The 13353-nt window shown below is 42.3% G+C and overlaps 1 protein-coding gene across 3 annotated transcripts in view; it reads left to right on the top strand.

The window, feature by feature from the left end:
• The window catches only part of tbxas1 (thromboxane A synthase 1 (platelet)), an 81419-nt gene that overhangs the window by 65053 nt on the left and 3013 nt on the right, over positions 1-13353 (top strand). For all 3 annotated transcript variants that reach the window (XM_020056802.3, XM_010883338.5, XM_034288148.1), the window contains 3 exons: positions 11779-11867; positions 12044-12181; positions 13156-13318. In XM_020056802.3, coding sequence (XP_019912361.2) covers positions 11779-11867; positions 12044-12181; positions 13156-13318 — 390 coding nt within the window. The remainder of the gene's footprint in view (positions 1-11778; positions 11868-12043; positions 12182-13155; positions 13319-13353) is intronic.

The following is a 13353-nucleotide window of genomic DNA, read 5'->3' as shown; positions in this document are numbered from 1 at the left end:
TGAACTGCATGGGATAGTGGCTGGATTTCAGATTTGTGGATTATCTGGAAGGATGGAACATGGGAACAAGTTTACAAAGAGCTAATGTTTCCCCTCAGATCCTTCTATAAAATATGGCGCTGTCTTTCTGTTGTACCTCACTTACTAACATAGACAAACCCCAGCACTTTGTTCACTGTCATGTGGTGAGTTAGAATAATACCAGGGGCTCTGAATGCCCTCCTTTTGTTACAGAAAGGGTTATTTTCTTCCTTATGGAGTTTGGGAATAACAAAACAATAATATAACTTGTTTTATGTGCTCGGTAATGAGTGTTTTGTTTCAGTATCCTACTTTGTTTTTGACTCCTTTCCCATTCATCTGGCCTGTGTTGTGTGATGAGGTTAACACACATCTGTTTTGGCTTTGTTTGCAGTCATTGTGAGAAAACTCTCCCTGCTTTTATAGTCCTGCCTGTTTCTGTATATTTCTAGCTAAGGATTAGGACTGGATAATTTTGAGTATCATCTAATAAACACCAGGTGGTAGGTAGAGTGACTTCTTTTATTAGGCAATCTGACCAATCTCTGTCTTCAAATTGTTTTCCTGAAGCAGCTTGTGTAGGAGTGAGGCCTTCACTAGGAGTCAGTTGTACATATTTATTGGAACAAGTTCTATGCCGAATCCCCTCATTTTTCACCCTTCATCACTGTTGGCAATGCTAAGCCTACATTGTCAATTGCACTTCTCCCCTGTTAGTTTGTTCTGTGTTCTGGTTGGCTAGTTAAGGGAGTGGATCACTGACAATAGGTGTGATCCCACTGACCTTATTGAACTGAACTGCTTTTAACAACTGGTGTTTCCTTGTTTGAGAGATCCTTTGTGTAACTTGAGTCGTAGTTTTAACCATCCGTTTTGTACCTTTTTTGCTCATAAAATGTAATCCTGAGTGAATTAAACGACAATGTAACATTTTTACAGTTTGTTCCAAAGTCTTTTTAAGTGATACAGTACAACACGTTTTTTTTCGGTACAGATCATCTTGCTTGGGCTTGGGGCTGTTTATCACTGTTAACTTGTTAAAGCACCATATCTTAGTGTGTGTTGATTGTTGCTAGAGGAGTCCCTGCTGAGGTTGTGGGAAGACCCTGTGTCTTCTCATGATTGACACAGCAGGAAGGTTCTCCCAGAGGCTGATTGCTTCGGTGCTGATTAAACGGTCACATTCTCAACACACAGTCAAGTGGTTCTTTTTGATTTGAGAGCAACTTCTGAAAACAACATCCCATAATGACGTGACTGACTACGCTAGATAATAACTAACTCATTTTAAGTCAGTTGGGACTTGCGAACCCTCAACAAGAATTGGACTAGGTTCTGTTCCATGCCAGCAACCGACATTCGTTATCCTCAAGCTCGCCTCGGCTGTTGATGTTGTCCAAAAGCTGTGGACTCCTGAGACTTGGTATATTACGCTCTTCGTGTGCTTTTTTTTGTTTGTTTGTCAGACACACTCGTTTTGGGATATTTTTTTAGTTTATGGTATTTAATTCTGCTTGATTTGATTCCTGCTCTTCTCTGTCATCATCCCTGGATTGTGAATGTAGTGCTGGTCTGGCAAATAAGGGACATTAGCTGCTTGCTGTACTGTAGTCCTGTCATTGAAGTCATTGGATATTGTTATGCTACGTAATGATGGCGTGTACGTGTGTACAGTCCTCCATAAAGAATCTTTCCAAATCCTGGAGATCACTCATTCTGTGTTTACTGTTAGCCTGTTTCAACTACAAACGAATCAAATAAAATGTTATTTTTCAATAACTTTATTAAAATTGTTAATTAACAGTGGAATGTTTACTTAAGGACAATTTCCAGTTAAGATAAATATAATGAAATGACTAAACTAGATAAAGAAGATACCAGTGGTTTGTAATGGGATTCAAATCCGGAGACTGAAATGGCCATTGTAAAATGTTGGTTTTGTGGTTAATTAACTTTACACACCTGTTCAAAAGTTTGGGGTCACTTAGAAATGTCCTTGTTTTCCATGGAAACATAAATGAAATAATTTCCTAGCAAAATGAATAAGGAAATTATGATTTTTAATTGAAATTATAATTGTCTCCTTCAATCTTTACTTTCTTCAAATAATCCCCCATTTGCAGCAATTACTGCCTTGCAGACCTTTGGCATTATAGTTGTCAATTTGTTGAGGTAATCTGAAGAGATTTCACCCAATACTTCCTGAAGCACCTCCAACAAGTTGTATTGTGTTGATGGGCACAAGCTGCTATCATACAGTCAAGCTGCTCCCACAACAGTTCAATAGAGTTGACTGTGATGGCCACTCTATTATAGACAGAATACCAGCTGGCTGCTTCTTCCCTGAATAGCTCTTGCATAGTTTGGAGCTGTGCTTTGGATCATTGTCCTGTTGATGGAGGAAACTGTCTCCAATCAAGCGCAATCCACAGGTTGTGGCATGGCGTTGCAAAATGGAATGATAGTGTGCCATCTTCAAGATCCCTTTTACCCTGTACACATTTTCCACTTTACTACCACCAAAGCAATCTGAGACCATCACATTGCCTCCACCATGCCTGACAGATGGCATCGCACACTTCTCTCGCATCTTTTCCTTTGGTCTACATCTCACAAATGTTCTTCTTTGTGATCCGCACACCTCAAACTTATGTTCGTTCGGCCATAACACTTTTTTCCCATCTTCCTCTGTCTGTGTTCTTTTGCCCATATTATTTATTTTTTATTGGCCAGTCTGAGATACGTCTTCTTCTTTGCAACTCTGCCTAGAAGACCAGACTCCCAGAGTCGCCTCTTCACTGCTGATATTGAGACTGGTATTTTGCAGGAACTATTTCATGAAGCTGCCAGCTGAGGACCTGTGAGGCGTCTGTTTCTCAAACTCAGCGCTCTAATGTGTTTGTCCTCTTGCACAGCTGTGCACCGGGGCCTCCCACTCCTCTTTCTGTTCTGCTTAGAGACAGTTTGCTGTTCTGTGAAGGGAGCGGTACACAGCGTCATATACTTTTTCAGTTTTTTGCATGGAATAGCCTTCATTTCTGAGAGCAAGGATAGACTGATGGGTTTCAGTGTTTTGTTTTCTGGCCATTTTGAGCCTGTAATCGTACCCACAATTGCCCACAAGTATGTACACTCACCTAAAGGATTATTAGGAACACCATACTAATACTGTGTTTGACCCCCTTTCGCCTTCAGAACTGCCTTAATTCTACGTGGCATTGATTCAACAAGGTGCTGAAAGCATTCTTTAGAAATGTTGGCCCATATTGATAGGATAGCATCTTGCAGTTGATGGAGATTTGTGGGATGCACATCCAGGGCACGAAGCTCCCATTCCACCACATCCCAAAGATGCTCTATTGGGTTGAGATCTGGTGACTGTGGGGGCCATTTCAGTACAGTGAACTCATTGTCATGTTCAAGAAACCAATTTGAAATGATTCAAGCTTTGTGACATGGTGCATTATCCTGTTGGAAGTAGCCATCAGAGGATGGGTACATGGTGGTCATAAAGGGATGGACATGGTCAGAAACAATGCTCAGGTATGCCGTGGCATTTAAACGATGCCCAATTGGCATTAAGGGGCCTAAAGTGTGCCAAGAAAACATCCCCCACACCATTACACCACCACCCCCAGCCTGCACAGTGGTAACAAGGCATGATGGATCCATGTTCTCATTCTGTTTACGCCCAATTCTGACTCTACCATCTGAATGTCTCAACAGAAATCCAGACTCATCAGACCAGGCAACATTCAGACCGGCCCGTCTGGCACCAACAACCATGCCACGCTCAAAATTGCTTAAATCACCTTTCTTTCCCATTCTGACATTCAGTCTGGAGTTCAGGAGATTGTCTTGACCAGGACCACACCCCTAAATACATTGAAGCAACTGCTATGTGATTGGTTGATTAGATAATTGCATTAATGAGAAATTGAACAGGTGTTCCTAATAATCCTTTAGGTGAGTGTAGATATTCCATTAAAAAGCCATCAGTTTCCAACTACAATAGTCATTTACAACATTAACAATGTCTACACTGTATTTCAGATCAATTTGATGTTATTTTAATGGAAAAAATTATTAGCTTGCTAAACGACCCAAGAAAAAAAGATTCTAAGTGACCCCAAACTTTTGAATGGTAGTGTATGTTTTGCTGGATTTTTCAGTGTATACTTGGGGTCATAGTCTTTTTGGAAGGTTCACTTACAGAAAAGTTTCAGAAGCAACCATGTTTCATGGTAAAATAAGGCACTGGAAATATAATAGTTCTCACCTTCATCTGTGGCAATAACTGTTTAGAAGCCAAGTGGATACCAACTCTCGAGTATCGTTCCAGAAATTCACACAAAGCTTGAGATGAGCACTGATGTTCTTTTCAATGAGAAATAGATGTTTATGTTTTTCTTGTGGTGGAATAGTAAATACTGATCTTAGCAGAGGTGAGTGAGGCCTGCTGATCCCTGGATGTTTTTCTAGGATTTCTTGTGACGTCTGGACAATTGTGTGCCTTGTTCTCGCGGAGACTTTTGCAGGATGGTTTAAATCTGAAACCTTATCCATTTGAACAATATTATTCTGTCTGTGGTACTTCAGTTAGCTTCTGTTCCAACATCCTCTTTCCCGAAACTCCCTTTCCCCCATTTCCATTGTGCTTTAGGGACTTAAAAATTGTGTTATAGCCTGAATTCTGATGACGTGTGACTTGATATAAAAATGGTCTGTGGTATTTGTAGCCAACCAGGTGTGTTTTGTGTTTTGTTCAATGTCATAGAAATAATTTTCATCATTGTTTTGTATTCAGGCATTGGGTTTGTCTGCTGATGGATGAAGGGCAATGAGCATTGAACCTAAACCACAGATCAACCTGTCTTGGCGAGCTAATCAATGTTCCTTTTACTCTTTTAATCTTTCTTTCTCCCTCTCTCTGTCTCAGTCTCTACCTCTCTGTCTCAGTCTCTACCTCTCTGTCTCAGTCTCTACCTCTCTGTCTCAGTCTTTACCTCACTGTCTCAGTCTCTACCTCTCTGTCTCAGTCTCTACCTCTCTGTCTCAGTCTCTACCTCTCTGTCTCAGTCTCTACCTCTCTGTCTCAGTCTCTACCTCTCAGTCTCAGTCTCTACCTCTCAGTCTCAGTCTCTACCTCTCTGTCTCAGTCTCTACCTCACTGTCTCAGTCTCTACCTCACTTTCTCAGTCTCTACCTCTCTGTCTCAGTCTTTCTGTCTCCCTCTCTCCCTCCACTCTTCCTCTCCCTCGCTATTCTCTCGTCCTGGTCTCTTTCCGGGTGATAAGAGCACCATTTTCCATCCAACAATTTAGTCAATTATTCAAACAAATTAACAATTTGGTCAACTACCAATAAAATCCAAACGTTGGCTTACGTGTGTTGTCTCATGTGACTTTGTTTCATACGGTCATTGTGACTTTGTGTTATTTTGCTGTTCAGTCACATAGTACACATTATCGTTAATCTATTGCTTGATAGAGAGGATTACCAGCTGTGGTTAAAGAGTTTGGTTAAATCATGCAGTTTCTGTAAGGTCTGCTTTGTTTACAAAGAGCACAGATCTCTCTTTCTCTCCTTCTTTCTCTCCCTCTGTTTTTTCTCTTTGTTCTCAGCTATTAGAAGACAATGCAAACTGACAGTCATTGCATTTGTGCAATACCCAAAGCCAGATCTCTTGTTTGAACATATACGCCACTATCACTATCAATAACCATAAGTAGCCGTTGCCGTAGTAACCCTTCATGAAGCTGTAGAGATAAGGGGGTCGCGTGCGTGCGTGCGTCTGTGTGTGTCTGTGTGTGTGCGTGCGTGCGTGCGTGCGTGCATACCACATCTCAGTTGCTCTAGTGGCCCTGGCATTTAAATGAGGGCAATAGAATGTAAATAAATAAGAGTGACTGGGCAGCAGCACAGAGAGGGTCAGACCCAGACAACAGATCAAATGCCACCCTGTTCCCTATTTACTGCACTAAAGCCCCTAAAGCTTTGGTCAAAAGTAGTGCACTGTATATTTACGTAATATAATACCATTTGAGCCACTGCCAAAATAAACGATAGTAGGCCACAAGACATGAAAGATGGAGACAGTGTCAAACTAGACATGAAAGAGAGGTTTACAGCTCCCATATTCAACACAGCAATTACTTGTTTTCACCTCCAAATAGGTCCATGTAATGAAGAGAGAGAGAGAGGAAATGGGAGTAAGTACATACAGGCACTCTGGAGGCAGACTTTGGAGTCTCTCTACTGATAAGAGATTGAGCTTCAAGCCAAGCTTGTACATTTCAGACATTAGCCTTATTTTTCAGCAGAGAAGAGGTAGATATAACGCTCTGAGGGGGGAAGGTTTCTTTGCGTTTTCAGGGTGATTCCTTTGATGCTTTGATCGTAGAGGGACTTCGTGTCTTCTATGAATTTTGAATCTCAATGAAATGCTGTAAATGTGATACTTACTTGTGTCGTTTCAGCGTGTTTGGTGTTTGAAGTGCTTTGCCAAAAACACACAGTCATTGAAGGCTGGTCTTTGGGAGAACCTCCCTGACAGGACACAACATCAGATCAGATCTTGTTTAAGTGGGAGATGCTATACACGATGGACAAGTTAAACTAGACGTAACTAAACTATTAACATTTGGATTAATAGTGGGATGTATGTACGTATATACGTATGTATATTGTAAGTGGTTGGGGGAACAACAAAAGGTTAATGCTGGTACTGATAGAAAGGTGTCAGAACACACAGTACATCGCAGGTTGTTGCAAATGGGGCTGCGTAGCTGCATATTTATACCCCAGTGAAACAGGACGTAAATTGGATGACCATGTATTAGTTCCTAATGACTATGTCACTAGGAATTCCTAGTGGTTGCAATAATCGTGACATGTTTTATGAGAAAATATTTATTTACTAATTGAGCGTTTTTTTTTGTGTGTGAAAAATGTTGCCTCAATGAAAGGTAGATTTCTCTCATTCTCTCAAATGAGTGTAAGATCAAGCTGATAAACAACAATGACACATTTCCACTTTTTGTTGTCTTCACCAAGGGAGCCAATCACTTTGGTGGGCAATGTAAAGTACAATGCCTCTCAAAAGTATTCACCTCTCCCTTGGTCTGTTCTGCATCATTGTGTTACAGCATGAAATTAAAATGGATTGAATTAGGATTGATTAGACTGTGGAAAGATACAATCTACAAATTGTTCTAAATTAATCACAAAAACAAAAAAAGGACATAATTGATTGCATTAGTATTCATCCTCTTTTTTCAATATTTGGTAAAGGCACCGCTGGCTATGAGTCAATTGTCTCTACCAGCTTTGCACAACTACTCAAAAACTCCTCTGGATTACCAATATTTAACCTCGGTAACCGCTGAATGACGTGGGGTGTCCCGCCAATTACGTTGTGAATGGAAATATTAATTGCTAATGGTGAAAGAAGCCAAGACTAAAGGTTGATTTGGCATATTTGCATTACAGTTGTACCGGTTGATTGAAGCTCATTGTTAAATTCAAACTGACACCTAAAACCCTTGTTTTGAGTATACTTACTACGATGTTCATGTTACTTTAGCCAAAGCGGGCCGTGGCAGAAAGCTAGTCATACGCTGGATAGCTGTACAGGTACCCCGCTGCTGAGGTGTTAGAGGAAGGCTTTATGCACGACCATGCCCCCCCCCCCTCGGCTGCTGCTCTGCCCTTTAAAACACTGTTCCATATCCTATGTGAAAAGACAGACCTCTGATAGGGTCTGGAGGGACCTCGGAGGGGCCTCAAAATAGGGTCGGAATTGTTCTCTAGTGAGCTCATGTTGACTGGAGACAGGAAAAGTTCTCAGAGTACATACTTGCTGGACCTTATCATCGGAGGAACTTTGCATTCGGAATGCTACCACATGCAGGTTCAGTCTGGCAGACATCAAACTAACCCAGGAAGTCGGATACTAGGAGGGGTCTTAGATGTGGCGGCGGCGGGGGGGGGGTCACCCTGTGCCCTTTGGCGGCCCGGGCAGACAATGTGCGTTCCTCTCCTCTTTCCCCAGTCCTTCCATCCATTAGCCTCTTAGTGCCGCGCCAGCTCCCTGTGTTAATCCTGCCGGGCCTCAGGCTGTGTGTAGGGGGACGGGGAGGAGTCTGTGATTCCTCGCGGAGTGGGCCTAGCCTAGCACACCACGCTTATCAGACCGGAAATATTCTGTATTTCTTCTGCCTGTCTGGGAGTTAGACAACATAGCCCTGGCTCCAGATGCCTCCTCCCCCATATCTGGCTGCCTTTGTCTGTTGCCTTTCAATCTGTCCATCTTTCTTCTTCTATTGTAATTTCCGTCGGGCTGACCCTACCAGAACACTGCTCATCAGAGTGTGTCCTATGTCCAAGACTTAGATCGAGATGTATTAGTGTCTTGGGACCTTAAATGTCACAGAAGTGATTCTAAGCGACTTATATTCCAACCAGTCAGTGTTGTTGGTGTCGTATTTTATTCTGGGAATGTTTATAGGGAGTCAGATGTGCAACACTAGATCAGACTGGGCTGCGCCAAGTCAATTTCTTTCACACAGGGCGGGAAAATACGTATGTATGCCCTGCTTTTTCATAGTAAGCTCTGCACAGTCCAGAACCCGATGATTTGGAAACCCTGTGCTAGATGTCACAGGTCTAAGACACTGCAGTCTTGAGACATCCACTTCAGCCATGGCTGGCGATGTGTTACCCAGAGTAGGGTGGGGAGGCAGTGCCGGCAGGGGTTTCCATGACTCATCGCTTGCTTGCTACTCCCTCAGGCGGCTCAGGCGTATGCAAGCTAACTGGGGTCATACATTTACGGAGTACATCTCCTCCCTCTCATTGATTTGGTGGGGAGCTGGTGCAGTGAGGTGGCAACTATCCCTGGATATCATTAGATCGAGGAAAAAAGGGATGAACTTAAACGCCACAGTGTGAATGAATATTAAATGACCCTCGTACAATTTGTCACGTTGATTGCTGCGCTGGCCTTCAATTTAAGGTGTGTTTTTTCTAGGTTACTGTGTGTTATTCACACACACACACACACGGACACACACACGGACACACACTTGGGCTAATGCTAATGCTAATGTGTTCCCGGTCAACTTGTTGAGTCATCTTTACCAAACCGCCCACAGGACTCGGATGAGTGATTGTCATTGAATCTGCATAATAAAGGAAATCTTGCCATCAGAATACAAATGCTCCGACTAACTCCAAGCTCCGCCAACGCCCCCTTCTCCCTGTCCCATGGCCTGGCAGTCAACCAAGCATGAGTAATCGCTAGGTACATCGACGCTGCAGGGGAAAATACACTGTCACCATATGATACATATTCCATCCACGGCCTGGTTTATAGAGGTACAGAGACGTTCTGTCTGCCTGCACTAAGGGGACTCTCACAGTGTCTCCCTCTGTCCTCTCCCCGATACCCTCTCTCTTTCTCCAGACCTCTTTGACCCTGTCCGTCTCTCCCTCTCCTGGTTAGAACTCCATCTCAAACAAAAGGTCTGGCAGCTAGCGGCTAGAGACGTGCTTTATCAGTAGCACAGGGTGCTGCGTTAGCTCTCAGCACTCATTAGAGATGTGTCATTCACCTGGGGAATTGTGTAGCGCCCAATGACAAGTGACTAGCAAGGCTGGACAATAGAGCTGTCTTCATCGGCTCTGTGCTGGCCCTAAGACACACACACACACACACAAACACACACACACACACACATACACACACGTCTAAGCAAAACAGCAGTATTTTGGGGACAGAGGTCTGTTTAGCTGCACTACACAGGCTCCAACTGTAGTCAATATTCAACAACATCCACTCAGTCACTCTCATCATTCATATATTTACACTGGTTTTTTGTTAACCTATGATGAAGTTAATCTGTGGTTTGTTTTGGTGCATCCTATGCCAAGCTCTTCAGTTCTCAGTCATGCTCTCCAAGTAACCTCATAGCTATGAGTAACTGGATTTATAACTTGAATAACATGATGTTTTGCTGCTCTCTGCTGGCCTCAGTAGCACTTTTTTTTACTTGGCTCTTTAGAACATTTGCTTTCAATAGCCTATTGATAAGGGCCCAGCATACCAAATGCTACATAAGTGCAACTACCTTTCAAGAAGTTAATGTGAACCACCAAGCTATTTCCTAAAGCCATTATTAGCAGAAGTGCACTTGAAAACCTTACCTTTTCCTGACTGCCCCAGACGAATTAGCTTATGATCATGTAAAATAAAAATCCCTTACACATTACTATATACACAGAAGATCTTTACTAAACATTCACAACAATAGGGGTTCTTTATCCTTTTGGGAACATTGATAAATTAGATAACACAGTGAAGTCTTGCAAATTGTTAGGCTACAAACTATTGAAACCTGAGATGATTAAATTAAAATAGCATATAGACTGCAGTATAGATCTCATGCCTATATAACACAGGAAGAATTTTCAAAGTTGAATTTAAATCTGGTAATTCTCACTCCGGGATACAAGACCCCTTTGGATTCGCTGCCTATTCACAGAGGGTATTTGAGGTACTCCTGAGACCATAGAATTACTGGTAAAATGCAATTGAGGGGGTAATTCATTTAAGTGAATAACAGAATATACATGCACTTTTGTTTCAAATGTTTCCTGATACAGTACTGTGCAAAAGTCTTAGGCACCTGAAAGCCGAACTAGGGACATTTATTTGGGTAGTAAGTGTTTAAATAAAAATAAATGTATATATATACACACACATACATACATACAGCTCTGGAAAGAATTAAGAGACCACTGCACTTTTTTCTTTCCATTCCAAAAAAGCTGAAAAGGAAACCCTTCTGTTCCTCACTCAAAACTTTTTTGGAAAGGAAAGAGAGAGGTGCAGTGGTCTCTTAATTTTTCCCCGTAGCTTTTTAATGTTTTGTTTATTTTTACAAATACACACGCTGTCCAAATAAATGACTTACGTTCGACTTTCATGACCCTAAGACTGTTGCAGAGCACTTTGATGCCTCGCTTCCACTGGTGCCAAACACTGGTGTTTTACCCTAAAGTCCGGAAATGTTTCTGTTTCCATTGACACTTTGGGGCAGTGGGTCCAGGGATGGGGGGTGGCCTTGTATGCAGATGATGGGGCAATGTGGAAAAGAGGAAGGAATGTGGACTGGGTAATGAAGAAAATACAGGAAGCAGTTGTAGGGGTGGAGGTGTGGTCATTGACCTGGGGGTGCAGAATGTCAGTGGTCAAGTCGTGTTTTATGTTGTATTCTAGGAGAAAGGTTGAAGGGGTGAGATGGTGTTGATATGGGCAGGAATTGGTGCCGGTGTCAGAATTCAAGTACCTTGGGATGTGGTTTGATGAGAAGTTGACTTGGAGGACCCACGTGCAGTATATTGCTGTGAGATGTTGCAGGGCTAGGAACCTTATGCGGGCAGTGGTAGGGTATGATTGGGGAGCGGATAGACATACTCTGGTGTGAATGTATCAGACGCTGATTAGGTCCATTTTAGACTATGGGTGTTTGGTGGTTTGGTATGCAGCTAAATCAGTGTTGAACTGTTTAGATGTGGTCCAGGCGACTGCGTTACGGCTGGGTGTTGAAATGTCTCATGTGGTCCAGACGACACAGGAGGTGCAGACACCGGCAGCCACCTGGACTTCATGGCTCTGAGTTTCATCTCTGCATCTATTTTTGGCAGTAAATTAAACACTTTGTTGTACTCAAAAAAATATTTTCTCTATTGCAGGATTTACCAGATTATACCAATGTCCAGGAATTGAAATATCTTGACATGGTTATATCAGAATCTCTACGGCTATATCCTCCCGGTTTCAGGTTAGTGCTATCCTCGCTATCCTCACGGTCTATCCTCCCGGTCTATCCTCACGGTCTATCCTCACGGTTTCTAAATCTTCTTTTGATAGATGATGATCATATTAATAGCATTGAGAAGAATAAGAATTTTTAAAAATGTTTAATGTTGTTGAGACTGAACAGCCGTTTGGCTTCAGGTTTGCTCGTGACGTTGACAATGACTGCATGGTGAATGGACAGTTCATACCGAAGGGGGCCACTCTGGAGATCCCTGCAGGCTTTCTGCATTACGATCCCGAGTATTGGCCTGAGCCGAAGAAGTTCAACCCTGAGAGGTGAGTTCCGTCCGTCTGTTGTAGCACACAAACTGGTTAGATGCTTCATTAAGTTCTGGCAACATAAAAGAGATGTAAAACAAAACAAATGCCCTCTCTCTTCACAAGTTACCACATGTCTCCTCCCTTTCTGGAATTTGAAAGGTAATAACACATAAAAAATGTGTGATTTGTCCAAAGCACTGGAACAAATTCTGCTAGTTATTTCCGACATCAATTTAAACCATAACAGGTCCACTGTACCACTGACATAGTCAACAGTCTGACTGCAAGAGACCTCCCAGATCATGGCCTCTCATTATGTCCTACTGGGGTTGTTCTGTTCAACATGGACTGTTTTTACAATGACACAGGAGATAATACAACACAGAACACACATATACATGTATTTGACTAATAAGACTAGGTCTACATTATCCTATTGTTTCTACCTAGTAGGTCTACATTATCCTGTTGTATCTAACTAGTAGGTATAGAGTTTCCAATTATATCTAACTAGTAGGTCTACAGTATCCTATTGTATCTAACTAGTAGGTCTACAGTATCCTAGTGTATCTAACTAGTAGGTCTAGAGTATCCTATTGTATCTAAATAGTAGGTCTACAGTATCCTATTGTATCTAACTAGTAGGTCTACAGTATCCTAGTGTATCTAACTGGTAGGTCTATAGTATTCTAGTGTTTCTAACTAGTAGGTCTACAGTAGTGTATTTTTCCAATAGGCCTACAGTAACCTAGTGTATTTTTCCAGTAGGTGTACTGTAACCTCATGTATTTTTCTAGTAGGTCTACAGTAACCTAGTATATTTTTCCAGTAGGCCTACAGTAACCTAGTGTATTTTCCCAGTAAGCCTACAGTAACCTAGTGTATTTTCCCAGTAAGCCTACAGTAACCTAGTGTATTTTCCCAGTAAGCCTACAGTAACCTAGTGTTTTACAGGCAGACTATAGAGGCCTCTGTTTTCTCCAATGCAGGTTCACAGCAGAGGCCAAGGCCAGCAGACACCCATTTGTATATCTCCCGTTTGGGGCAGGCCCCCGCAGCTGTGTGGGCATGAGACTGGCCCAGCTGGAGATCAAGATAGCCCTGGTGCACGTTTTTAGGAGGTTCAACATTGTTGCATGCACAGAGACCAAGGTGGGTCTAGATCACGAATGCGGTCTCTTTGAGTG

Source organism: Esox lucius, chromosome 19 (genome assembly GCF_011004845.1).
Source record: "Esox lucius isolate fEsoLuc1 chromosome 19, fEsoLuc1.pri, whole genome shotgun sequence".
NCBI lineage: Eukaryota > Metazoa > Chordata > Actinopteri > Esociformes > Esocidae > Esox > Esox lucius.
The sequence above is the reverse complement of the archived record's forward strand: the minus strand, read 5'-3'. Positions and strand labels throughout refer to the sequence as shown.